Here is a 27,219-nt window from a genome sequence, read left to right as displayed (position 1 = left end):
TGCAGAATCGAGCCAACCTCCATAAAATAAAACTCACCTCAAGGATCCGTCCCTTCAACAGTCATTTAATTTTAAATTGTTGATGGTCCTTTCTGGAAGTCAAGGACATCATAATTTACCACTGGGTAAATGTTAATCAACTTTAGCTGAAGCTTTTATCTTTGAAGCATCGACTGCATGAAGGACTGCCTTGTCGCCATCAAAGCTGAAAGCAAAATTTCCTACCTACTGTGAAGGAAAGTTTCAAATCTATTAACGCAACAGAGACATGGATTGAGCATTCTTTCTTTTATTACTCTGCAGGCAAGATACCATCAGAAACACTTCTGTATCAGATAAACATTGACAGAAAACAATAACACACCACATCCCCCTTTTGATATATTGTCCATTCAGGTGTTGAGGCTCCTGTACATAAATACCAAGGCGAAGAAGACCCGTTTTGTTAGTGCAAAGCCGTAGATTACCTTTTTTTAGATTCTGCCTAGAGACCGCTGTAGAGGTCTTGCCTGCCTCATTTTTTTCAAAAAGTCGTAATTAAATATATAGATATACAAGTACATGCTTGGGCTTTTAGTCAGCCTTATTCACCCATTGGTCTGCTCAAGTGTAATTCACATTTTCTTTCTGCCCACCACAGCATATAGCATGGGGCAATGGACCAGCATAATTCATCCATTGGCTGTATGACACTGTGTGTTCACAGCATTTTGTCTGTTCAAATATGTACAGCTCCCTGAAAAGGAGGGCCTCTGAGCTCCAGGGCTTGCGTTACTGGGCCACTCATTTTTGTATGGGTTAGCCATGTTTTATTTATTTGTTTTTTACATATTTCATATGTTTGCAGGAAAAATGTAAAACATTGGATGCATGCTTCTTTTTCATGCATACGCTAAGCATTTATATACAATCATAGTTCTGTGATCTTGAGTGAAATTAGTTGCTGCTGGTAAGATCAGTGTGCCTTGTGTGCACGGCCTCCTACTATGCATGATTATGCCTGTTCCACATTCACTTAAAGCATAGGAACCTTGGTAAAGCCCTCCTCATCTCTGCTTCATGCTTTTTCTTTCTTTTAGCCAGCCCCCAACCCGGTTAGGCTCAGTGCAGAGCAAATTCCAGCAATTGCACCCAGTCACCCGTGTCCCTGGCATCAACCATATGGCCTAAATACATGCATTAATAATTTTAACATTGGTTTTGAGTTTAACTTTTTAGTATGCACGTAAAAATAGTGCATGTAAGCAAAATCCATTGCCTCAAAGAAAGCCGTTGATTTTGAACTGTTGATAAGGAGTGAATGTTTTGTCTGCCTCAGATGTACGAGTTTCTTAACATCACCTGCTCACTGCTCAGTCCTTGGCCCATGCTTGGGCTCCATCTCTTCATATCTCCTCCTGAGGCACATTGACTTTTTTTAATGGCATCTTTAATGAAGACACAGTTGTGCACATACATCTCCAAAGGCACTAGTTTGAAGAGAGTCATCATGGCACTTAAATTCAGAATGTGTAAAATGAGGAGAAAACAAATATATGCTGCAGTCCGCATTTAGGACTACATTGACATGCATTTTATTGTGTAAACATGCATCTCACTACCAACATGGACAGAGCTTCTAATCCCCCACTGCCAGGGATGTTGCTATCAATAGTGCATCAGGCGCATTGGCCAAAGGGGTCCACTTCACCTGGCTTACCAATGTTTTTTTATTGTCAAACAGCAGGATGGGGACTCTGTTGCTTGCCTGCATTAGGGTCCATGACACCTTTGGCATGCCACTGATCACCTCAGAGGGCTGAGGGGGTAGCTGCTACTGTGTGTCAGTATCTTTATGAACTGTGTACAGTTAAAAATCCCTAGTAGCAAACTATAGAACTTCACTATGTTTTTCTTATCAACTTCAGTAAGAAGCTAGGTAGCAGCTGACTATCATAGACAAGAGCTAATACAGCTAGTCATCTGAGCGTCCTGGCTAATTTAAAACTGACAATGAGCTATTCATCAGGCAAAGTAACCAAATGTACAGATACAATTGCACACCAACGTTTCTGTTACTGTTATCTAAATAGGTTCACTCACTGGCGAGAATATCACCCAGTGACCTAGGTTAGGTACAAATAAATGTTTTAGCAAACTCCCCGATCTAGTGCTTTTCTAAAATAACTGTTGCAGGGCTTGTCATCTCCCAAGAACTGAAAAACACCTTTTGTTAGGAACATCTTGAAACTAGCAGGCTAGCATTTTGGAAATAGCTAGTAAATCAATAATTAGCTAATCAAATACCTCAGTCCTGAATTAGGTTTGCTAGAGTACTGTTTATATTAATCTTGTTGATTCATTTACAATACTATTGTAGTCTTTTTAAAGTCTGGCATTAGCCAACACTTTTTTATTGCCTTAAACTTCTATACATAGTATGAATACTTACAGGATCTTTCGGTCAGATATCTCCATCCATTGGTCTGTAGGTGTATCATTCATATATGTTTTCCACTCACAACAGCATACTGCATAGGACAGCTGGTCAGTCCACTGGCGACTTTGGCCATTGGCAAACTTCACTGTGAGTGATTAAGTGGTAGACCATGTGTTTTACGTATAGCCTTTGATAAAGCTTTAGCTGTCTCACCATACTATTGTTTTACTAAAAGCAATTATACATAATATGAATACATAGGCATTTCCATTGGTCTGTTAAATTAGCATTCACAGCTTGCTTCCTCCCACCACAGCATAAAGCATGTGGCCAGAGTGGCAGTGAGTAAAAGTCTACTTTTTACTCGCTGGCTTCCTTCACTTTTATTGACTCTGCCCAAAGCCTGTTTAAATTCAGTCACTTAAAATTAGTTCCTTTCTCTTCAGTGACACATCTGCTTTAAATTGTGCTTTTTTTATTTGTTTTATATTTTGTAATTATTTAATAATGTCGCCTTCACAAATATCAATAAAACATGTGCCACAAAAGAAAGACTTATTATTTAAAAACATGACTAATACAGCCACATCAGTGAAAGATAATTGAATTTAAAATATTTAACACAAGTACATGGCATCTACATTTAGGTAGTCACATGTTTATTTTTGTTCCCATTTCTTTCTGTTTTGATGCTTGGAGTAAAAGATTATCATAAATAAAAAAATAATAATCATTGCTTAGGCTGCCAAGGCTAGACCAGTTGTCTTGGCAAAAGCTTGTATAATCTGTATTATTTTTTCCTCCTTCTGTTCTGCACCAGACAAAAGAACAGCTAAGTTGTAACTCTCACCAAAATACAGCGTTCTAGAATGTGTAAGACTATAGCCCATATCATCAATAAAATATAAGGCATTTACAGTATGATTATGTCACCAATTTCCAGTTGTGTGAGCCATAAATAATGTAATAACAGGGGTGTGGAATTTATTAAAATATCTACTTGTCCAGGGGACAGGTTGCTTCTCAAATCTACTTGTCCTGTAAAAAGATCTACTTGTCCCTTTGGTACCATGTAGTGTGGCAACAAATTATGGCAGCAATTAATAGCCTCTCTGATTATGCCAGGGCTACTACCATAGTAGGGCTTGAATACTTGGAGTTTCAGTCCCTACTGTAGCAATTTCCTTATTTTGCCACCTTTCTGCAGATCTGCATACTGGGGCTGGAGGAAGCAGTAAGCAATAGTTCCAGGGCTGGAATGCCTTTGAGTCTGCAAACCTACTAACCTGCATGTTATAAAGATTTTTACCTGCTTCTCTCTAATATTTTCCCATAATAAGAAAGGTTGGACATTTACTCCTGACAATGGCAGAATTAGAACTTCTTCCAGGGTTGGGAAGAAAGTGGCTGGAGGGAAAATGAACTTGCAAATGCTCAATAGATTTTCACATGAGCAAATCTACACATCGTATTTACCCACGCTAAAATACAGTTCACAAATATTTTATAGGGGTACGACATATACCATGGGTGCACTTTTGTGACTTTCTTTAAGAATTTGGGGCCACAAGTAGGTAGGTTCAGATTTGTGACCTGCAAATTGCGAGTCGCAAATCCGAATGTAGGATGGTGTCCTTGACACCATCTGTGATTCGCAAGGGCTTCGCAAATGCCCACATCATGAATAATCATGAGGTGGGTCGCAATTTGCGACCCCCTCACGAATGGTGGCCTGCTGGAGACAGCAGACCACCATGTCTGTGACTGCTTTTCAATAAAGCAGTTTTTTTTGTAATGCAGCCCGTCTTCCTTAAAGGAAAACGAGATGCATAACAAGAACGAAAAATGAAACGTTTTCGTTTCATTTTTTCAGAGAAAGTAGTGGTCCACAGGACCACTGCTTGCTCTGAAAAAATGTTTACAGTGACATTCACAATGGGAAAGGGGTCCCATGGGGATCCCTTCCCTTTTGCGAAAGTGTTAGCACCCATTTGAAATGGGTGCAAACTGCGATTGGTTTGCGCCCGCGTTCGCGGTCACAAAACAATCCTACATTGCACTGCGAGTTGCAATTAGGAAGGGAACACCCCTTACTAATTGCGAGTCGCAAACCCGTTTTGTGATTCGGTAACCAGGTTACTGAATCGCAAAACTGGGTTTGTGCATCGCAGTGTGCTTTTTGCACGTCGCAAACAGCGAAAGTCGCTGTTTGCGACATGCAAAAAGCTACCTACATGTGGGTCTTGGTCCCTAATTAGGTCTGGTGTTAACAAAGACATTTTGTTTTTATTAAACTTCTATTTCTCTCTCTTTCGGCTGGCTTTACTGTGAGTGATCGCATTCTGCTCTTCCACAAGGAGCATATTGCCACACAAAGTAGTTTTGTTCAGTGTCAGGAACTACAGTGGCCATCAGTGACGTAACGAAACTGGAGGGTGCCCCTATGCAAAGAACATGGAGGAGCCCCCTCTCCAGACTCACTCAGGGCAGGTGCTGTGCTGACGGGCCCCCTGGAGGGCAGCTGCGGGGCCTTTGTTATGCCGCTGGTGGCAACGTGTGCTTTAAGAGTTCAAAAACTTTTTGGGGGGGTTTTGCCAATGTTTGTTACAATGTTGAGGGCCTGGTAGCTCCCACAACAATAAAGTGTTACAAAAGCCATGTCAAAACAAGACACGCATTGATGAAACTAAAAGACTTATAAAAATATGTCAGATTAGTTGGCTTTGTCAGTGTTTGTTTATTTTCATGCTTCCCATAATCGTGTTGAAAATGGTTACACTGATTTTCCATTAGAAATATTTTTGGGAAATACTAGCATGCATCAACACATTTTACTAAATGACACTTCATTTGCATATAATCAGAGAGCATTCTGGGAGCATTATACTTAGCCTCTTAGCCTAAACTTTTCAAACATGTGTGTACAGGTTTTTTATTTTTGTACTGGAACCAACGTCAGTAGTGAAGTGTGACCTTAAAACATTTATTTACAGCACGCACCCTAATAATGAAGGCTTTCAAATAATGAACCATAAATACAAGTTCGAACAGCATTATCTTTTGGAAACACATTACCTCAACTGCAGAGAGTTCAACTCTCTGTAAACAGACAGCCAAAGGGTTTGTGCTGCAGGGGGTTGGGCCTACTTGTCCCAAGGACAAAGTAAACATAAAAACTTGTTGCCCTTGACCCCAAACAAGATGTCCCGGGCGATAGGAATTCCACATCCCTGAATAATGCCATTTGGTGTAATCTCTGACCTCGAGGGGGGTGAATATAATAGAAATGGCTGGGTGGGATAATCCTTGTCTCCATGATCTTGAATGAAGTGGAAAATTCATTCATGGTAGCTAGGAAATTTTACATTCTGTGTCAGGACTCAGAGGTGGGGATTAGGCAAATGCACAGCTTACTTACACAGATCAAATAAAATTTATGAAGGTGGGCCCAGTTGACCAGTCTTCCTTCCTTTTAATATCTTCCAGCCTGCTACCTAATGCATATCTTAATTGAAAGTGCAAAGGTTACTATGAGCATGGTGATCTTCTCCTCCATTGCCCTAAATGCCCTGTGATCTGTTCTGTCAAATAATTTCAGAAGTTGTCTTTACGGCGACACTTACCGCGACAAAACGATCTGTGCTGTGATGTTAATTCTTTTAATCTGCTAAGGGCCAAGAGACTGTATATGAGTGACTGTGAGCTTCATTAAAAAAATATGTATAACAGTGCTCTGTGAATTGTATTTAGTTGCATTTTACTTTCCCATAGCTAATTCCTTCCAAGTACAATTCTGATGAAGTAGGTTCCTCATGATTCACCCTCTGTATGTGTAGTGGAACCCAGCTCTGTTACTGTGCTTTTGGTTGAGGGAAGGGAAGAGACGCCCAGTAAGTAAGAGCATTGATGCAGGAAAAAGTACTGGAGTAATACCACCTTTAATGTTCTTTATCACTGTAAGCCATCAGAACTCAACATGCATGCAAAGAAGCTGATGTAGCAGAAAGCACTGGTCTCTGAGGTAACTCCCCTAGACAAGCAAATGTACCAGTTTTGTTGAAGGTGTCCTGTACTCTAAAGATACACTGTAGCAGGGTAGTATGTGACCCCTCTACCAGCTATGACAGCCTAGATGCTAGATAAGGAAACAGTACTGGTTTCTGTGGTGCAGCCAGTGAGCTCTTACAGCTCTTGCTCTTTGTATTGGTGGTTCTTCTTCACACAGTAGTGTCTACAGTGCATTCCATGTGATCTTGTCTTTCCCTGTGTAATTGTGGACTCAACAGACAGAACAAATTCATCAGCCCTTTTTACCATTAGAAGCTGACTCGAGTTGCAGTATCTTCTCGATTTCCCTCTGTCTTTTCCAAAGTGTTTTCCGGAGACTTTTTGTGGATGTTCCGAGTGTGAAGTTAAAGTCCAGAGATGCCCTCTACCTAAAGTATTGGAGGATCTTTTACATTTGGATCACACAATTCCTGAACAGTTGGCCTTTCAGCAGCTCAGCCTGCTCTCATAGAACCTGGAGAGTCTGGTGGCTACCAGGAAACAATTCACTAAAAAACATTCAAAAAGCAAATGTGTGTTGTTCTATAACTGGGCATTAGTGAGGAAAATCAGTCCCCTATTTTGCCCCACAGACCTACTGTGCAGGTATCGTGGCCTGGTGAAAAGTACATAGAGAATACTTCTCTGAGTATTGATGCCATCAACAGATATGTGACAGTCCTAATAAGTTTCTTTCCTTCCTCTGATTAAGTGTACTGTCGCCTAATGGAACATTAACATGATTCTTACTAGGCTGGTGCACAAGCCTTTTGTATGTTTGGCATTCTGCAACTAAAAACTTCTTTTATGGAAGATTACCTACTTTAGTGCTTAATATTGTGACCAATGCAAAAACAACAAGGTGATGGATGGATTGCTTGAATTAATTTCAGCCACTGGCAATTGTTCGGGGGCCGCATCCCAATCCATTGTTATTTGATCCCCTTGCCACGCTAGTTTTGTCCCAGCCGTATGCAAATCAGTCTTGACCCTGCCCCCTCATGGGAACAGTCCAGCCCGAACTGCCAGGCTGGGTCCTCCCTGGACCTGAAACAAGTATCCTGGGACTGGTTTCAGGGTATCACCCCTCATCACCCAGGCTAGCTTGAATACAGTGGCACAGATAGCCCCGGACCCATGTCTGGGCATACCAAGTGACTTAGGGGGGCGGATGCAAAAACAACAAGGTGATGGATGTAATGCTTGAATTAATCTCAGCCACTGGCAGTCACTCGGGCCGCATCCCAATACATTGTTTTTTTGCCCACCATGCCATCCAGTTTGGAATGGTGTGGCGAGCAAAACTAAAATAGATTTAGGCCTAGATCCATGACGGGGTGAATGTCTGAAATTGTTCAGCATTCTTTCACATTGTTCAGCATTCTGTCCATCATCTGTTCATTTTGTGTTTCTCGCCCTATGTGGGAACGGTATGCCCAGACGTGAGTCCTGTGGTCACTATGCCACCAGATTCAAGCTAGCCTGGCTGGCAGAGTTGGAAAAAGCAAGGGGTGATAAAGTAAGATACTTTCATGATGTCTAACTCTTAAACCATAAGCTCTTTTTTTTTTTTTATCAACGCCTTACAACTCACCCCATAGCCATTGGGCAGAAAAAAATCCCTGTTTAGCTGAAATTTAGGTTTGGCTTAGAGACTGCTTTAGCATTTAGGCCAATTTATATAATCAAAAAATCTGTACATATTTAGAGGGCTTTGGAACCGCCTTCTTCAACCATTGTTCTGTTTGTGTGTGATTTTGAGGTTACTCCTGCCCAACACAGCAAATAACATAGGAAGCAGTTCAGCCTACTTCAGCGACTGTGAGTGACTGTATTTTTCCTGATCTCATGTACACATTCCCCTTCAAAAGACTTGCACTTCAGTTTCAACGCTTTTGTGACCTATACTTTAGTTTGATGATCTTGTTTTTTTTCCTTTCCATTCTTTATTTTTATGACTTTTTGAATCTTTTGATGACTTATCCATCCTTACATGTCTAGCACTATCTACAAATATGCTAAAGGGGGTATAAAGGGGTCCAGTTGAAATACTTCCCGTACCAATTGCCTGTTCATGTGATAGACGTGGGAACTCAAACCGGAGGAAATGGACCCTAATCCTCCGTACTTGACGTAAGCTAAATGATATATGGTAGGTTCCCACTTGTAGCAATAAAATTAAGGCAGGCAATTGCCAATTATTCTTGAGGGTTCCTTGAAGTGTTCAAAAGAATATCTCAAAGCATTATCCAGATTGAAATTTATTCAGATGAAATAGTTAATTTCCATATTGCAGGCTGGCTGAATGTTCACTATGCTCCATGAGTTAATCGATTAAATGCAATATGGAAATTATCTATTACAAATATGCTAAACTTGGACTTTATTTGCTGAATATTAAATGTCACATAGAATTTTTTGTAACGTCTCTGTCAGGCCTGGCTCAAAAACTAGATGAGAACATTCCAAGCGTGTGGCATTTTTCCTTAAATCTTTCCATTACTGTTGTAATATTTTGGTCCATTTAAGAGTTCCCAAATTGGGACTTCAAATATGCATAATGATACAGATCACTTCACCCATAAGTATTCAAATTATTAACCAAGCTGATTTCAAGTATTGCTAGTCTTGATCAGCCCTTTCCTGATCTCCTTGTAGAACCTCATTGTCTTGGTTCCAGCCTTTGCAGGTCATTTATGAGAAGCTATAGCTTGGACAAAAGTGATGAAAGTGAATAGATATTTGTTTTCCCCCATCACCCTTCCTGGTTGCCATGAAATCTGCTAGTGGGGTTCTGCATAGATTGAAACTAGTTAGCTATGGCTTCAGTAAGTGACCCTTCTCTGTAGGTTGCTGCAGTCAAGTTGGCAGCATGCTTTGAAAAAGGCTAGTTGGACAGCTGAGTTTTTGTCCCAGCTAAACTGGTTCTTTCTTCTTTTCAAGCAACCTTCATAGGGGTAGAATTAGCCCTGTGCTTTTATCACCATACCAGAGATCCAGATGTGAACTCTGACTGTGATCTTGTGCAGGTGTTTGGAGGAAAGGGAAGCATAGTTTCCAAGCCAGTGCTTAAGAAGGAGATGTCCCATGAAATGTTGGACACTTGAAAAGAAACCCAAATGTACTTTTCTTCCTGAATGCAACATAGCCATTTCCTATATCCTGGCTTCTAAGTACCCAGGTCCTTTTATTCTTTTCAATCTTTTATGTATGTAAGTGTGTGGTATTCATACAAAGTGAACCTAGCTGCAAGGCAAAGGAGTGTTTTACAGGGACAAAGGGAAAGATACAATGTGTGATCGGAGGGGTAGATGGTTTTTAAGCATGAGAGTGGATGATACTTTATCATGGTTTTGTGTTCTTTAAAGAGATGTGTCTTCAGCTCTTAACTAAATTTGAGCAGGGTTGGGCCAGGCCTGATAGATACAGTGATATTGTTCTAGATCCCAGGCGCATGTTTCCTTCTAGCTTCTTCCTTTAGTTTATAAATTATTCTCTTCCTTATTTTGTCTGACCATTGTGTCCTTTTACTTTTAACTATAGTTTAGTTGTTTTGGACTGATTTGTTCCCCATCTGCTGCAGTGGGGGTAAGGCTTGTTCTCTGTCGGCTACCAAAAATGCAATTCAAGGAGAATTCAGGAAACAGGGCTCACCTTTCTGAGCCACTAGCTGAGTCCAAGTTCATCTGAACCTTTAGTTATCTGCCCATCTAATCCCCATAACAAGTTTCCCAAACAGGAAAAAAAGATTTAGTCACCACACTTTATGAATGCTGAAACTGTCTTGAGGTACAAAACTCTTTGAGGTGCTCCAAAGTGAGACTCACACAAATTGTTATGGTTCCTACAGTATATGCCCCTGGGTGAGGCATATATAGTCGTACATTCTCAGATGAGTGACACTGACATGCACCCCAGATGACACTTTATCCTTTTGATAAAACCCACATCTTTGTCTATCTTCTACTGATTTTAGCCACCTTAATTTGAGAGTTTACCCTTCCATCTCACACCTTCCAACACCATTGACCCTCCTTCTTGCAGTCTTCCACCCTACCTTGCTCCATAATAGGATGGGTTTAAAAAACCTTTATAAATCTTCTTTTGTTTAGGAACTTTTCTTATTTATCCATCAGGTGCCAAAGGGTTGTGATCAGACTGCATCTGACAACCAGAATCGACCCACAGACAATACAGGAGGCAAGAAACAAGTATCCTACAGGACGGATATCGTTGGTGGGGTTCCCATCATTACACCTACACAGGTGAGTGCTGGATTTGTCACTGAAGGATTGAAGGGTTCATAGTCCTACTCTGACACAGAAGGATATTGTATTGATGGAAGGTTTCCTTCAGATCATGTGTACATTGCTTTGAGCACACAAAGGTGAATGCGGAGTTTCTTTATTCTTACATAATTATTTTCATTTTAACGTCCAATCATGTATATCCTGTCATAGAAAACATCCAGGCCCTTACTGTCAAATTATAATAAATAGACCATTTTGATGATGAGTTCTCTACTAAATTGCCAGTTTGAGAATTGCTATTTTTGTGCTGTATATATCACAAGAGGAGGAAGGAAGCTGGTAAGCACTAATGTTGTGGATCCTCCTTTGGAAGAGAAATGTCCATCTATAGGAGAATGAAGAATATGTTCTGGGAAATCAGTCAGGTAACAAGTTTAGCAAAGAAGCATGTCAGACGTTCTGCATAGCTTTGTAAACTGTGGTGCTTAAGGAGTGCAGCACACTTCAACATCTGAGTTCCAGTGTTGTGCAATTCAATCATCACGTCTAATTTCAGGCTCTCTGTAAAGACTACATTCCCATAGTCTGAAAATTTAATAAATCTTATCTTATTATAAATATATTGTGAAAGAAAACCATTTTCTAATAAACAATGCTGTCAAAGTGGAAAAACTCTATAATGATGATGAAGGCACTCAGGCAGCTGGACCCATAGAGGTAATGTTATCGGAATGGTTGAGAGTTCTCTCGTATTACTATGCTGTGGCTAAATCAGACGGAGTTGGTTCTCAGTTAAAAAAAAAAAAAAAAAGGTTTGTTGTGTTTTGCAACTAGATGTCTCCTGTATTGACCACCAGGGTAACCCTCCCAAACAGGTTGGGGGTGCTCCTCCCCATGCTCAGCATGGATACACAAGGGTAGCAGTAGTTAGTACTCCCAGGACAGCACTGTAGAAGTCCAATTACTTTTGATTGTGACGACTTCAACTTAGACCTAGTTCATACCGGTTTCTACAGCCAATGCTGGTCACAGTGTAAAACCCAGATTACACTCCTTTTGTTGGGGGCCTACCAGTCGCACAGCTGTGTGCAAATTTTGTATTGCTTCAGTCTGACAGTTATGGTTCCAATGCATTTTTGAGGGGCCTCTTGTCAGGTGACATACCGCATTTCAGGTATGCCACTTGTTCCATTTCAGCAGGAATGTAAGTAGAAAAGTATGGAAAGGGCTAGATGTGGCCGGAATCAGTTTAACAAATGCCTAAAGAAAATCGCATCCTACGCCTCTCAATTGTATATTCTCCTGTTAAATGTCTTTGACCACATCTCTGTTCATTCATTTGACTCTTTTGTCATTCCCATTCTAGCAAGAGCTGGATGAATATACCGAAGATGGTGACAGAAATAACTTGAAATGCTCCCAAAGTCAGGCTACATGCCTGGCAACCCGGCAGCTATCAAATGGCTCTGTGATCAAAGCAGGATACTGTGTGAAACAAGGCGCATTGGTAAGTGACCTCTCGGCCAAGAGTTAGTCTTGAGGGTGAGATGGGTAAAGACAGAAGGCTTTGAAAAACATGCCCTACAGTACAGTGATGTGAATTTTAACCCATTCCCTTATTTTCAAGCAACTTTCAAGCTGCAACCAAAGAGTAGTAGAGGGAAGTGATCAGAAGGTTGGTTGTGTGTTAGAGAATGGTTGGCATATTTGACTAATGAAAGGAGAGTTAATTTATCTATCCTTTTTCTCTTTATGCATGTGTGTAGGAAAACCATAGTGATGAAGACTCGACGTAGCTACACAAGCGGCATTTGATCATCCCTCTTTATAATTTGCTTCTTATCTCTTGTATTTAGCGTTGTGTGGCCAAAAGAATCTACTCATGAATGTCCTACGTTTCTCAGTTCTGATCACTTAAATGTGTACCGCTCCTAGTTGAGAACTGGCTCACTGTAGTCCTCCAAGTACCTAAACAGATTAGGCTTCCAAATCATCTAAACACATCTGCATTCCAATGTATAATATTATTATTTGTGTATCAGTTTGTTTCTTTGAAAATAGGACTAGTTGCTAATAGAGGCTTCTAACTGCAGATTTGTCAACTTGTGAATACCCCAGGTGTCAGACTGGATCCGGAGAATTTTCTGTAGCAGTTCCCCACGTAGGTGGGGTGCGCGGCTCCGTGTTGTATCTGCCCCTCCCCCGATTTGTGATGTAGGGTTCGCTATATCTGCACCACCTCTGCATGCTGCACGTTTTTTTCCCCCCATGCATTTCCAGAGCTGCATCAATTCCCGTCAGTTTGACAGAATTACTTTGCATCAGTTTTCACAATGTGCAAGGGACATGTCCCAACCTAAAAATATAGGGTTCAATGCTTAGCAATTTAAAACAAGCATTTGCAATGCAACGGGTCTCGCATTTGCCAGAGTTAGAGCTATTAGCATTGCAAACTCCCAACCAGACTTTTCGTGCCACACAAATTAAAAGAAAAAAAACGCAGCGCGATCGGGCTATATAAAATTCAGTGTGATCGCGCTGAAATTGAAAACGTAAAAAAGTAGTGCGATCACGCTATGTAAACCCCAGTGCGAACGTGCTGCGTGGAAAATAAAAAGATAAAGTAGTATGGAAACCATGCTAAAAACATAGAGGCTCGTATGTTTTCATTAGTTTACTGGTGTTGTGTAGGTGGGCTAAACACCGGAAAAGGTATGACATATGCATGCCTTTCACAAATGAAAGCAAGTGGATTTTAAAAGGCAAGCCCATGAACCAGTGAAAGTGACTGACGTGACATGGGCATGAAGCCTAAAAGCGAGATTACAGCAGGGGACGGAGGCATCTTTGGCGTGGTTTCCCCCTGACTTTTTGCCTTCTGACCTAGTTTGCTGACTTCGGTTTTCCTGGGTTTAGGATTCTGGACACTGCTGACCAGTGCTAAAGTGTATGTGCTTTTTGCCTAAAATATGGTAGTACTGGCCTATCCATAGTTGCCATAGTTACATGGGTAATTTGTGTCTAAGCCCCTCATAAAGTGTGCCCAGGGCCTGTACGTTAAATGTTACTAGTGGGCCTGCAGCAGTGATTGTGCCACCTACTTTAGTAGCACTTTACAAATGTCTCAGGCCAGGTGTGCAGTTGTAAACTGCCATGTCGACCTGGCAAGTTAATCCACTTGCCAGCCCCAGACCTTCCTTTTTAATACATTCCTAAGGTAGGCCATGGACAGCCCCAGGGGTAGTGTGCAGTTGGAGATATACTTTTATGTTTTACATATCCAGGTAGTGAAAAACTCAGAAATTTGTTTTTCACTACTGCAAGGCCTGTCTCTCCTATAGGTTACCATGGGGATTGCCTTATTACATTTTATAAGTGTAATTTCCAATTGGGCACAGATAGATATTTTGACTTGGGTGTCTCTGGACTTACAATTAAAAATCGCAACTCATGGTAAAGTGGGGTTTTAAGTTGCAAGGCTGAAAATGACACTTTCAGAAAGTTAGCATTTTCTTACATTAATCATTCTGTGCCACTGCTTGTCTCTGATTACACATCTGGGTGGGTGAAAGCTGGGCTCTTGTGAATTTCTTCTAGACAGCCACACCAAAAGGGAGCTTAGGTGTGCCTGATGGGTCATCCACATCCTGGTAGGCTATTAACATCTTGATGTGCCATCCTGGGAAGGATGTGAGGGAGGATCTGACAACCCTGAATGGTTTGGGTCCTGAGCCCTCACAAAGGGCTGCATAAAGCCCTGTAGTGTGTCTGAAGACAGGGAAGAAAGGGCAGGGACGTCGCCAACTTCAAGGGCCTCTCGGTGAGGCCCCCACCCCCTTCAAAGGCACAATCAGGTATAAGTACTGGACCACAAACACCACCGAATCAGTACACTTCTGGAACTGAGGACATTCTGCCAGTAGGCAGGAAGGCTGTGCTGCTAAAGGGGCTCCCACTCTGCTGGAACTCTACTGGACTTTCCTGGACTCCTGCTTTGCTGTGTCTGCCCTGCTTGCCCTCCTTGCCTGGGAGTGAGAAGGTCTGGACTTTAATCCCTACATCCCCAGAACCAAAGTGATTCTAAGGGCTTTGCTAGCTTGCCTCATGTTCTGAAATCTCAGGGACATCAAATGCTTCACACAACTTTGCTACGGCTTCTGGACTCTGCCAGCTGTGAGTCCTACCCTGCTAAGTGGTGCCAATTCAGTCCTGGGGCCTTGGAAATGGGTTCTGCAGCTGTTTTCTACAGAATCCATGCACCTTAGGCATTGCGCCAATCAGAACCGCAGCATCTCTCCTCGACCCTTGCCGCTGAGGACAAAGACATCACAGCACTAACTGTGCAGCTCAGAACCGGCACATCACCCTCAGCCCCGATGCACTGCCTTTGCATCGTCGGCTGCACAGTTTGGATTCAACGCTGCATCCCTGCTCGAAGATCAGCCACTGCGTGGCTCGATTCCGACACATTCCCCTGACTGCTTGGATCGGAACTGACGCATCTCCTTTGCATCATCTCCTCTGCTCCATGCATCAGATCTTCGATATCGACGCAACCTTCCATTCAAGGTACTGTTTCAGCGGGACAGGGTTGGTCCCTGTTGTCAACCCGGCGCTCCATCGCAGTCGGCCGAACTTTGGATTTACCCAGGTCTAGCGTGACCAGATAGCCCCGGTTTTTGCTTTAAGCTTTTAAGCACTACAATTGAAGATATTCTTTAAAAAATTCTATCTTGACTTCTTATTGAATTCTTGTCATTTTGGTCATGTTTTGCTCATTAAATTAAACTCTATTCTTCTAACCTGGTGTGGGTTATTTGTGTGTGTTGTTTACACTGTTTTACTGTTTTATATGTTGCTTAAATACTTTACACAATGCCTCTTAAGTTAAGCCTGACTGCTGTGTGCCAAGCTACAAGAGGGTGAGCACAGGTTAACTTTTAGTGTGTATCTGACTTACTTTGACTAGTATTGTGGCTTCTGCTTGGACAGGGTGCATAACTCTGCCAACCAGAAATCGAATGTTCGATGGCATCTGTCGCTGTAGATACGCATGTTCTGCAATAGCTCGCCATCTGGTGTTGGGCCGGAGTGTTACAAGTTGTTTTTCTTCGAAGAAGTCTTTCGAGTCACGGGACCGAGTGACTCCTCCTTTTGTCTCCATTGCGCATGGGCTTCGACTCCATCTTCGATTGTTTTTTTTCCGCCATCGGGTTCGGACGTGTTCCTGTCGCTCCGAGTTTCGGAACGGAAAATTAGCTAATTTCGGAAGATTTTCGTCGGTATTGTTGCGTTCGGGATCGGCGTACTTAGATTCCACACCGCATCGAAGATCGGAGAGCTCCGGTGCCCTTCGGGGTAGTTTTTTCGATCCTCCGTCGGGGCCTGGTCGGCCCGACCGCGTGCTGAAGAACGCCGATGGAACGGACCCCGTTCCGTTTCTGCCCCAAATGCCACAATAAATACCCCTATACAGACCAACACTTGGTCTGCAACCTGTGCCTGTCACCTGAGCACAGCGAAGACACCTGCGAGGCCTGTCGTGCGTTCCGGTCCCGAAAAACACTCCGAGACCGTCGAGCCAGAAGACTTCAGATGGCGTCCGCTCCGACAGCCCACCGAGAGTTCGAGGAACAAGAAGAGGAAGGTACCTTCTCGATCCAAGACTCCGAAGGATTCGACGATACACAAACCGTGAGTAAGACGTCGAAATCCACTCAAAGGAACATTTACAAGGCCCAGGGGACGCCACTGCCACCAGGCCATGGCTCGACCCATAAAATCGGTGACCGACCGTCGGCACCGAAAAAGGCCCAAACAGTGCCGAGATCGTCCGACTCCGGTCGAGACACCGGCACGCAGCCTTCTCGGGACCGAGAAAGTGCTGGCGACAAGCCTCGACACCGAGATGCCGGTGTGGACATGGCTCGACGCCGAGACAGCGGCACGAAACAGATCGACGCCGAGAGGTTTCGGCCCCGAAAAGGAAAAAAGTCACCTCGGAGCCGAAAAAACACGCAGACAAAGTTTCGATGCCGAAACAGACTGCAAGCGACCCAGCTTCAGGCTCTTATACAGAAGAGCACTCGCTAACCTCCCAAATGCAGAAGCATAGGTTTGAGGAAGAGCTACAAGCAACTGATGTGGACCATACGCAAAAGCGTATCTTCATTCAGCAGGGGACAGGAAAAATAAGCACCCTTCCCCCCATTAGGAGAAAAAGAAGGTTGGAGTTCCAGACGGAACAAACACCACAACCAAAAGTGGTGAAAAGAGTTACACCACCACCCTCTCCTCCGCCCGTGATTAACGTTTCACCAGCACAAACTCCATCACACTCCCCAGCTCACACCACCATGAGCCAGGGTGACCAAGATCAGGACGCATGGGACCTATATGACGCCCCAGTGTCAGATAACAGTCCGGAGGCATACCCTACAAAGCCATCTCCACCAGAAGACAGCACCGCGTACTCTCAAGTGGTGGCTAGAGCAGCACAATTTCACCACGTAAGCCTCCACTCAGAACAGGTCGAGGATGATTTCTTATTCAACACACTCTCCTCCACCCACAGCTCATACCAAAGCCTGCCTATGCTCCCTGGTATGCTCCGGCACGCAAAAGACATCTTTAAGGAGCCGGTCAAAAGTAGGGCAATCACACCAAGGGTGGAAAAGAAGTATAAGCCGCCTCCTACGGACCCGGTTTTCATCACTACACAGCTGCCACCAGACTCTGTCGTTGTAGGAGCAGCTAGGAAAAGGGCCAACTCTCACACATCTGGAGATGCACCACCCCCAGATAAAGAAAGCCGCAAGTTCGATGCAGCTGGTAAAAGAGTCGCAGCACAAGCTGCAAACCAGTGGCGCATCGCGAACTCCCAGGCACTACTTGCGCGCTATGACAGAGCCCACTGGGACGAGATGCAACATCTCATTGAACATCTGCCCAGGAATTACAAAATAGGGCAAAACAAGTGGTTGAAGAGGGACAGACCATCTCCAACAACCAGATACGCTCCTCCATGGACGCTGCAGATACAGCTGCACGGACAATTAATACATCTGTAACTATCAGAAGGCATGCATGGCTCCGAACGTCTGGATTTAAACCAGAGATTCAACAAGCAGTTCTCAATATGCCTTTTAATGAAAAAGAACTGTTCGGTCCAGAAGTGGACACAGCGATTGAGAAACTCAAAAAAGATACAGACACTGCCAAAGCCATGGGCGCACTCTACTCCCCGCAGAGCAGAGGGAATTACAGCACATTCCGTAAAACGCCCTTTCGAGGGGGGTTTCGGGGTCAAAGCACACAAGCCAGCACCTCACAAGCCACACCGTCCAGTTACCAGGGACAGTATAGAGGAGGTTTTCGGGGACAATATAGAGGAGGGCAATTCCCTAGAAATAGAGGGAGATTTCAAAGCCCCAAAACCCCTATTACTAAACAGTGACTCACATGTCACTCACCCCCTCCACACAACACCAGTGGGGGGAAGAATAGGTCATTATTACAAAGCATGGGAGAAAATCACTACAGACACTTGGGTTCTAGCAATTATCCGACATGGTTATTGCATAGAATTTCTACAATTCCCTCCAAACATACCACCAAAAGCACAAAATCTAACAACACACCATTCCAATCTCCTGGAGATAGAAGTGCAGGCACTATTGCAAAAGAATGCAATCGAATTAGTGCCAAACACACAAATAAACACAGGAGTTTACTCACTGTACTTTCTGATACCAAAGAAGGACAAAACACTGAGACCAGTCCTAGACCTCAGAGTAGTGAACACTTTCGTCAAATCAGACCACTTCCACATGGTCACACTACAAGAAGTATTGCCATTGCTAAAACTACACGACTACATGGCAACTTTAGACCTCAAGGATGCTTATTTCCATATACCAATACACCCATCGCACAGGAAATACCTAAGGTTTGTATTCAAAGGAATACATTACCAATTCAAGGTACTGCCTTTCGGATTAACAACCGCACCAAGAGTCTTTACCAAATGTTTAGCGGTAGTCGCTGCACACATAAGAAGGCAGCAAATACATGTGTTCCCATATTTGGACGACTGGCTAATCAAGGCCCATTCGTTCATACAGTGCTCAAATCACACAAATCAGATCATACAAACCCTCTTCAAACTCGGGTTCACCGTCAACTTTACAAAATCCAACATTCTACCGCGCAAGGTACAACAATACCTAGGAGCCATAATATACACATCAAAGGGAGTAGCCACTCCAAGTCCACAAAGAATTCTAAATTTCAACACCATCATACAACGCATGTATCCAACACAAAAGATACAAGCAAAGATGGTATTACAACTCCTAGGCATGATGTCTTCATGCATAGCCATTGTCCCAAACGCAAGACTGCACATGAGGCCCTTACAACAATGCCTAGCATCACAGTGGTCTCAAGCACAGGGTCACCTTCTAGATCTGGTGTTAATAGACCGCCAAACTTACCTCTCGCTTCTGTGGTGGAACAACATAAATTTAAACAAGGGGCGGCCTTTCCAAGACCCAGTGCCACAATACGTAATAACAACAGATGCTTCCATGACAGGGTGGGGAGCACACCTCGATCAACACAGCATACAAGGACAATGGAACGTACATCAAACAAAACTGCATATCAATCACCTAGAACTTCTAGCAGTTTTTCAAGCACTAAAAGCCTTCCAACCAATAATAGTTCACAAATACATTCTCGTCAAAACAGACAACATGACAACAATGTATTATCTAAACAAGCAGGGGGGGACGCACTCCACGCAGTTAAGCCTGCTAGCACAAAAGATTTGGCATTGGGCAATTCACAACCAGATTCGCCTAATAGCACAGTTTATACCAGGGATCCAAAATCAACTCGCAGACAATCTCTCTCGAGATCATCAACAGGTCCACGAATGGGAAATTCACCCCCAAATTCTGAACACTTATTTCAAACTCTGGGGAACACCTCAGATAGACTTGTTTGCGACAAGGGAGAACGCAAAATGCCAAAACTTCGCATCCAGATACCCACACAAACAATCCCAAGGCAATGCCCTATGGATGAACTGGTCAGGGATATTTGCTTACGCTTTTCCTCCTCTCCCTCTCCTTCCTTACCTGGTAAACAAACTCAGTCAAAGCAAACTCAAACTCATATTGATAGCACCAACTTGGGCAAGGCAACCCTGGTACACAACGCTGCTAGACCTATCAGTGGTACCCTGCATCAAATTGCCCAACAGGCCAGATCTGTTGACACAGCACAACCAAAAGATCAGACACCCAGATCCAGCATCGCTGAATCTAGCAATCTGGCTCCTGAAATCCTAGAATTCGGGCACTTACAACTTACCCAAGAATGTATGGAAGTCATAAAACAGGCCAGAAGGCCATCCACCAGGCACTGTTATGCAAGTAAATGGAAGAGGTTTGTTTGCTACTGCCATATTAATCAAATACAACCATTACACACAACTCCAGAACATGTAGTGGGTTACTTGCTTCACTTACAAAAATCTAACCTAGCTTTCTCTTCCATTAAAATACACCTTGCAGCAATTTCTGCATACCTGCAGACTACCTATTCAACTTCCCTATATAAGATACCAGTCATTAAAGCATTCATGGAGGGCCTTAGGAGAATTATACCACCAAGAACACTACCTGTTCCTTCATGGAACCTAAATGTTGTCCTAACTAGACTTATGGGTCCACCTTTTGAACCCATGCACTCCTGCGACATACAGTTCCTAACCTGGAAGGTGGCATTTCTCATCGCCATTACTTCCCTAAGAAGAGTAAGCGAGATTCAGGCGTTTACAATACAGGAACCTTTTATACAACTACACAAAAATAAAGTCGTCTTAAGGACCAATCCTAAATTTTTGCCAAAGGTTATTTCACCGTTCCATCTAAATCAAACAGTGGAACTTCCAGTGTTCTTTCCACAGCCAGATACCGTAGCTGAAAGGGCGCTACATACATTAGATGTCAAAAGAGCATTGATGTATTACATTGACAGAACAAAAAACATCAGAAAGACTAAACAACTCTTTATTGCATTTCAAAAACCTCATGCAGGAAACCCAATTTCAAAACAAGGTATAGCCAGATGGATAGTTAAATGCATCCAAATCTGCTACCTTAAAGCTAAACGACAGCTGCCCATTACACCAAGGGCACACTCAACCAGAAAGAAAGGTGCTACCATGGCCTTTCTAGGAAACATCCCAATGCAAGAAATATGTAAGGCAGCCACATGGTCTACGCCTCACACATTCACCAAGCACTACTGTGTAGACGTGTTATCCGCACAACAAGCCACAGTAGGTCAAGCTGTATTAAGAACATTATTTCAGACTACTTCCACTCCTACAGGCTGATCCACCGCTTTTGGGGAAATAACTGCTTACTAGTCTATGCAGAACATGCGTATCTACAGCGACAGATGCCATCGAACTGAAAATGTCACTTACCCAGTGTACATCTGTTCGTGGCATCAGTCGCAGTAGATTCGCATGTGCCCACCCGCCTCCCCGGGAGCCTGTAGCAGTTTGGAAGTTACCTTCAATTATTTACAGGGAGTGCAGAATTATTAGGCAAGTTGTATTTTTGAAGATTAATTTTATTATTGAACAACAACCATGTTCTCAATGAACCCAAAAAACTCATTAATATCAAAGCTGAATATATTTGGAAGTAGTTTTTAGTTTGTTTTTAGTTTTAGCTATGTTAGGGGGATATCTGTGTGTGCAGGTGACTATCACTGTGCATAATTATTAGGCAACTTAACAAACAAAAAATATATACCCATTTCAATTATTTATTATTACCAGTGAAACCAATATAACATCTCAACATTCACAAATATACATTTCTGACATTCAAAAACAAAACAAAAACAAATCAGTGACCAATATAGCCACCTGTCTTTGCAAGGACACTCAAAAGCCTGCCATCCATGGATTCTGTCAGTGTTTTGATCTGTTCACCATCAACATTGCGTGCAGCAGCAACCACAGCCTCCAAGACACTGTTCAGAGAGGTGTACTGTTTTCCCTCCTTGTAAATCTCACATTTGATGATGGACCACAGGTTCTCAATGGGGTTCAGATCAGGTGAACAAGGAGGCCATGTCATTAGATTTCCTTCTTTTATACCCTTTCTTGCCAGCCACGCTGTGGAGTACTTGGACGCGTGTGATGGAGCATTGTCCTGCATGAAAATCATGTTTTTCTTGAAGGATGCAGACTTCTTCCTGTACCACTGCTTGAAGAAGGTGTCTTCCAGGAACTGGCAGTAGGACTGGGAGTTGAGCTTGACTCCATCCTCAACCCGAAAAGGCCCCACAAGCTCATCTTTGATGATACCAGCCCAAACCAGTACTCCACCTCCACCTTGCTGGCGTCTGAGTCGGACTGGAGCTCTCTGCCCTTTACCAATCCAGCCACGGGCCCATCCATCTGGCCCATCAAGACTCACTCTCATTTCATCAGTCCATAAAACCTTAGAAAAATCAGTCTTGAGATATTTCTTGGCCCAGTCTTGACGTTTCAGCTTGTGTGTCTTGTTCAGTGGTGGTCGTCTTTCAGCCTTTCTTACCTTGGCCATGTCTCTGAGTATTGCACACCTTGTGCTTTTGGGCACTCCAGTGATGTTGCAGCTCTGAAATATGGCCAAACTGGTGGCAAGTGGCATCGCTGGTGCACGCTTGACTTTTCTCAGTTCATGGGCAGTTATTTTGCGCCTTGGTTTTTCCACACGCTTCTTGCGACCCTGTTGATTATTTTGAATGAAACGCTTGATTGTTCGATGATCACGCTTCAGAAGCTTTGCAATTTTAAGAGTGCTGCATCCCTCTGCAAGATATCTCACTATTTTTGACTTTTCTGAGCCTGTCAAGTCCTTCTTTTGACCCATTTTGCCAAAGGAAAGGAAGTTGCCTAATAATTATGCACACCTGATATAGGGTGTTGATGTCATTAGACCACACCCCTTCTCATTACAGAGATGCACATCACCTAATATGCTTAATTGGTAGTAGGCTTTCGAGCCTATACAGCTTGGAGTAAGACAACATGCATAAAGAGGATGATGTGGTCAAAATACTAATTTGCCTAATAATTCTGCACTCCCTGTATATATGTATCATCTCAACCTTAAATAGGTGCATACTTAGTCACTCCATTGCATGGGCACTATTACTACAATTCAACTCCTACCTCACCCTCTGCGGGGAAAAACAATCGAAGATGGAGTCGACGCCCATGCGCAATGGAGACAAAAGGAGGAGTCACTCGGTCCCGTGACTCGAAAGACTTCTTCGAAGAAAAACAACTTGTAACACTCCGGCCCAACACCAGATGGCGAGCTATTGCAGAACATGCGAATCTACTGCGACTGATGCCACGAACAGATGTACACTGGGTAAGTGACATTTTCATTCTAACACCCACACTTCCACCCACCGTTCACAGTCACGCAAGCACCGGCACCGGTACCTGCAAGTCTTTCCTTGAATTGAGAAATTATTTCGACCTTGCTCCTCATGCGTCCTGAATTCCTCCCTGGGCCATAGGCGATGCCACAACAGGTGCATGAGCGGAGGCTGGCCATGCACAACATTTTTGGCACCCCTCTGGATTCCCCAGGTGTGCCTTAGGCTTTAAGTTTCCAAGGTGGCCTTCAGATGGATTACCACCAGAGATTTGACACTGTGGCTCTCTACTTCGACCCCAAGTCGACCTCTCTTCAATTTCGGCACCTCGGACTCTAGCCCCAGTGCAGTGTTCAACACAGAAATACCCCGCAGTCACAAACAATACATCTGTACTCCCATTCCAACCCTGAGGCACAGTTTGATGACAGTAATGCTGATGACAAATATGACCACAAGAACCTTTTCATAACTTACAAGATGACAGTGGCCTGGATACTTCTCCAGATATTAGCCTTTCGCCTCCAAATCCAGCCATGCCAACTGAGGAATTTGCTGCCTTTGCAACTGTGATCAGAACAGCGACAGAAGTAATAGACCTCACCTTATCCAAAGCAGAGGTCAAAACAAATGTCCTGACTAAGGTCCTTAACTCAGGACAGGCGAACCAAGAACCTCTGCAACATCCCACTTAAGGAAGCCTGGAGGTCCAAACGCATCAAAACATTTGTTATATGCATGGTTTTGTTTGCTTGCCTTTTCCTTAGGACAGTCAACAATAGCTGCCTCCTGGGAGGTAGGTGCGTGTGTTGTGGGATAGAGTGGTAGTTATCTTGCCAGCTATTCCTATGAACATTTGGCCAACACTACAAGCTCTCATGCGAGACGATCAGGATGTGGTGAGGTACTCCATACACTCAGGCCTGAACACTATCAACTGTCTGGGTAGGGCATTCAGGACCAGAGTGATGCTTAAGCGCCACAGTTGGATTGACTTAATTTGCTTTTCCAGTGCTGTCCACCAAACGTTAATAGACATACACTTCAACAGTTCTAGGCGCTTGGGAACGTTTTTAGAGCAAAGCCCCTAGAACAACTAGAGGAGAGCTAGGCTACTGCATGTTCTCTAAGCCTATCTCTGCCTGCTTGGCAGTTTGAACAATAGTCTAGCCCTTTCCGAGGCTCCGGTAGGGGATACTACCCGATGCACTGCCAGAACATGCCTCAACTACAGCAAGCCTCTCAGTGCTTTTGAAGTATTCAGGGGATCAGCCCACCAGCATCCAGGCCCCAGGGGCAGCAATCTCCCTAACTCCAGCCATCCTCCCACAAAACAACTTTGTTACCCAATACAGCACACGATCACCCCATGTGAGATTGTATCCCCTCCTGCCCCTCCAGGTGGAGGAGCATCATATCTGACTAGTGGGTTACTCCCTATACTTTTTGTTATTTCCCCCAGATATGCAACCCAAACCAGAACACCTCCTGGAAGAACATTTATTTATACTCCGAGGAAAAGTTCAAGCTCTCTTGGCTGACGAGGCCATAAAGAGGGTGCTGGCATAGGATATCGGGACTGGCTGTCACTACTGATATTTTCTGGTGCCAAAAGAGGACGGAGGCTTCCGTCCTATCCTTGACCTTCTCCGTCTGAACTTCCTTCACTGGAAGGGCAAGTTCAAAATACTCACCCTGGCACAAGTTTTATCTGCCCTGGATCCAGCAGACTAGATGATGGGCTTATATCCGTGGGGTGCCTATTATTGCATCCCTGTCTTGCACTTCCACAGACATTACCTGCAGTTTCAGGTAGGTGAAGAGCACTTTCAGTTCTCCGTGCTCCCCATTGGCCTCCGCAGTGCCCCTCGGGTGTTCACAGAGTTGGTGGTAAGGTTTGAGAATAACGGACTTCCCATACCTTGTTGACTGGCTCGTCTCAAACAGTTGTGAACCACCTCCAGGCGACATCTGACTTGTTGATATGTTTGGGCTGTTCCAATAACACGTATAAGTCAAGCCTGACTCCTTCCCAATGCCTCAAGTTCATCTGTGGCATCCTGGATACTGTTTTCTTCCAAGCCTTTCCCCCGCCTCAGTGTGTCAAGTACATTCGGGATATAATCCCAATGTTTCTGCCCTTGACCTGGGTCATAGTGAGAGCGGCTCATGTCTTCTGCTTATGTACCATGTAAGGTGGCACTACAGTGGTATCTGACCTCTCAGTGGGATCAGCTCCAAGGGAGCTTGTCATAGCCAGAGTTGATGGTGTTAATGGATTCTTCTCTGCTGGGGTGTGGGGCTTACAATGGGGAAGTGAAGATTAGTGGTCTCTGGTCTCAGACAGAAACTCAATTCCACATCAGCTGGCTGGATTTGCAAGCAATTCACTTAGCACTGAAAGCATTCCTTCTTTTCATCAAAGGGAGAATGTGTACAGGTTCTCATGGACAGCATGAATGATGTGGTACTGCAACAGACAGGGGGCAGCAAGGATTTGTTGGTGCTTGTCCAGGACCGTGTACCCCTCTGGAAGTGGCTGAATGCCTTGAGTGTTTCCTTGATCAACCAGCACCTGGCACTATCTTTACATGGAAGGGGGGGACAAACTCAACCGATGTTGCCTAGCAGATCATGAATGGCAGTTAGATTTACAGGCGGCACAGAGTATCTTTTAATAATGGGGAGAACCCTGCCTGGATCTATTTGCCACAGGAGAGAATGACCACGCTTTTGCATGTAGGAGTTCCCAAGGCAATTCTCACTAGGAGATGCTTTTCACCTAGATTGGGACTCTGGACTCCTGTTTTCCTTCCTGCCTCTGCCTTTTCTGCTCAAAGTGCTGAGTAGATTAGGCAAGCCCTGGGTTCAAGTCATCCTAGGTGCACCAGATTGGATGAAGGGAGTATTGTATTCGGAGCTTCTGGCCATAAGCATATGTCCTCCGATCCGGCTGTACCTTCATGAGGACCTCCTGTGGCAATAGTAGGTCTGGGTCCTGCATCCAACCCTGCACAACCTACACCTCCCTATGTGGAGATTGAACAGCAACAGTTGATGGCTTTCGATCTTCCTTCGAAAGTGGCTGGTGTCAATTTGTCAGCCTGGCGTCCATCCACAAAAACTGTATTTGCAGGGCACTGGGAGAAGTTAGTTCTCTGATGTTCCTCCCTTGACATTCAAACTTTACATGCAAAGTTGTCTGACTTCCTATTGTTTTGTCTTTTCTTAGTCCAGCATGGCTTTGATGTGACAACAGTTAAAGGTTATCTTTCATCCTTTTCACATTTGCCAGATCAGCCATCTCTTTTCATATCACTTCTTGTGATGCATATCTTAAAGGGTGTGATCCACATTTTCTCGCCAATATCGTTTGTGATGCCCCAGTGGGACCTTAATTTGGTTCTCATCTACTTGATTTACTGTCCTTTTGAACCGATGCACAACTGCTCTCTAAGGGCCAGATGTATCATCACGGCCCATTGCGATTCGGTAATAGCGATTTTTAAGAAATCGCTATTACCGACTCGCAAAGGGTCATGTATCACATTTGCGAATCGGTAATAGCGATTTCTTTAAAATCGCAAATGCTATTACCGAATCGCAAATTGCGATACCGGACCCATTCGCAGCTATGGGCCAGTTGGCCCATAGCTGCGAATTTTTTGCATTTCCAAAATTGCGATTTCTGAACCAGAAATCGCAATTTTGGAAATGCAAAAGGCCAGGGTGCTGGGGGCCTAAGGCCCCCTCTCCTGCACCCCAATTTTTTTTTTTTTTTAACATGTAAGGTACACACATGCCAAAAGGGCATGTGTGCTTTACCACCTGGTTGCAGATCATGGTATTTTGCATGTGCAAAATGCCATTCTGCGAAAAATCGCAATTTGCGTTTTTTTTGCAGCATTGCCTTGCGACCTGGATTTTGCGAGTCACAAATTGCGATTTGCAAAATCCAGGTTGCAACGCTAAAAATCGCAATTTTAGCGATTTCTACTTTGTGGTCTGCGAATGCCTTTCATGCATTGCAGACCACTATTT

At 43.7% G+C, this 27,219-nt stretch overlaps 1 protein-coding gene across 4 annotated transcripts in view; it reads left to right on the top strand.

Moving 5' to 3' along the window:
• PLEKHA1 (pleckstrin homology domain containing A1) overlaps window positions 1–27,219 on the top strand; it is a 411,298-nt gene that overhangs the window by 134,621 nt on the left and 249,458 nt on the right. For all 4 annotated transcript variants that reach the window (XM_069239179.1, XM_069239183.1, XM_069239181.1 and 1 more), the window contains exons 6-7: window positions 10,603–10,731; window positions 12,083–12,223. In XM_069239179.1, coding sequence (XP_069095280.1) covers window positions 10,603–10,731; window positions 12,083–12,223 — 270 coding nt within the window. The remainder of the gene's footprint in view (window positions 1–10,602; window positions 10,732–12,082; window positions 12,224–27,219) is intronic.

The sequence above is a fragment of the Pleurodeles waltl genome, chromosome 6, assembly GCF_031143425.1.
Source record: "Pleurodeles waltl isolate 20211129_DDA chromosome 6, aPleWal1.hap1.20221129, whole genome shotgun sequence".
Lineage (NCBI taxonomy): Eukaryota > Metazoa > Chordata > Amphibia > Caudata > Salamandridae > Pleurodeles > Pleurodeles waltl.
Note: the sequence above shows the minus strand (reverse complement) of the source record. Positions and strands in the feature narration are given on the sequence as shown.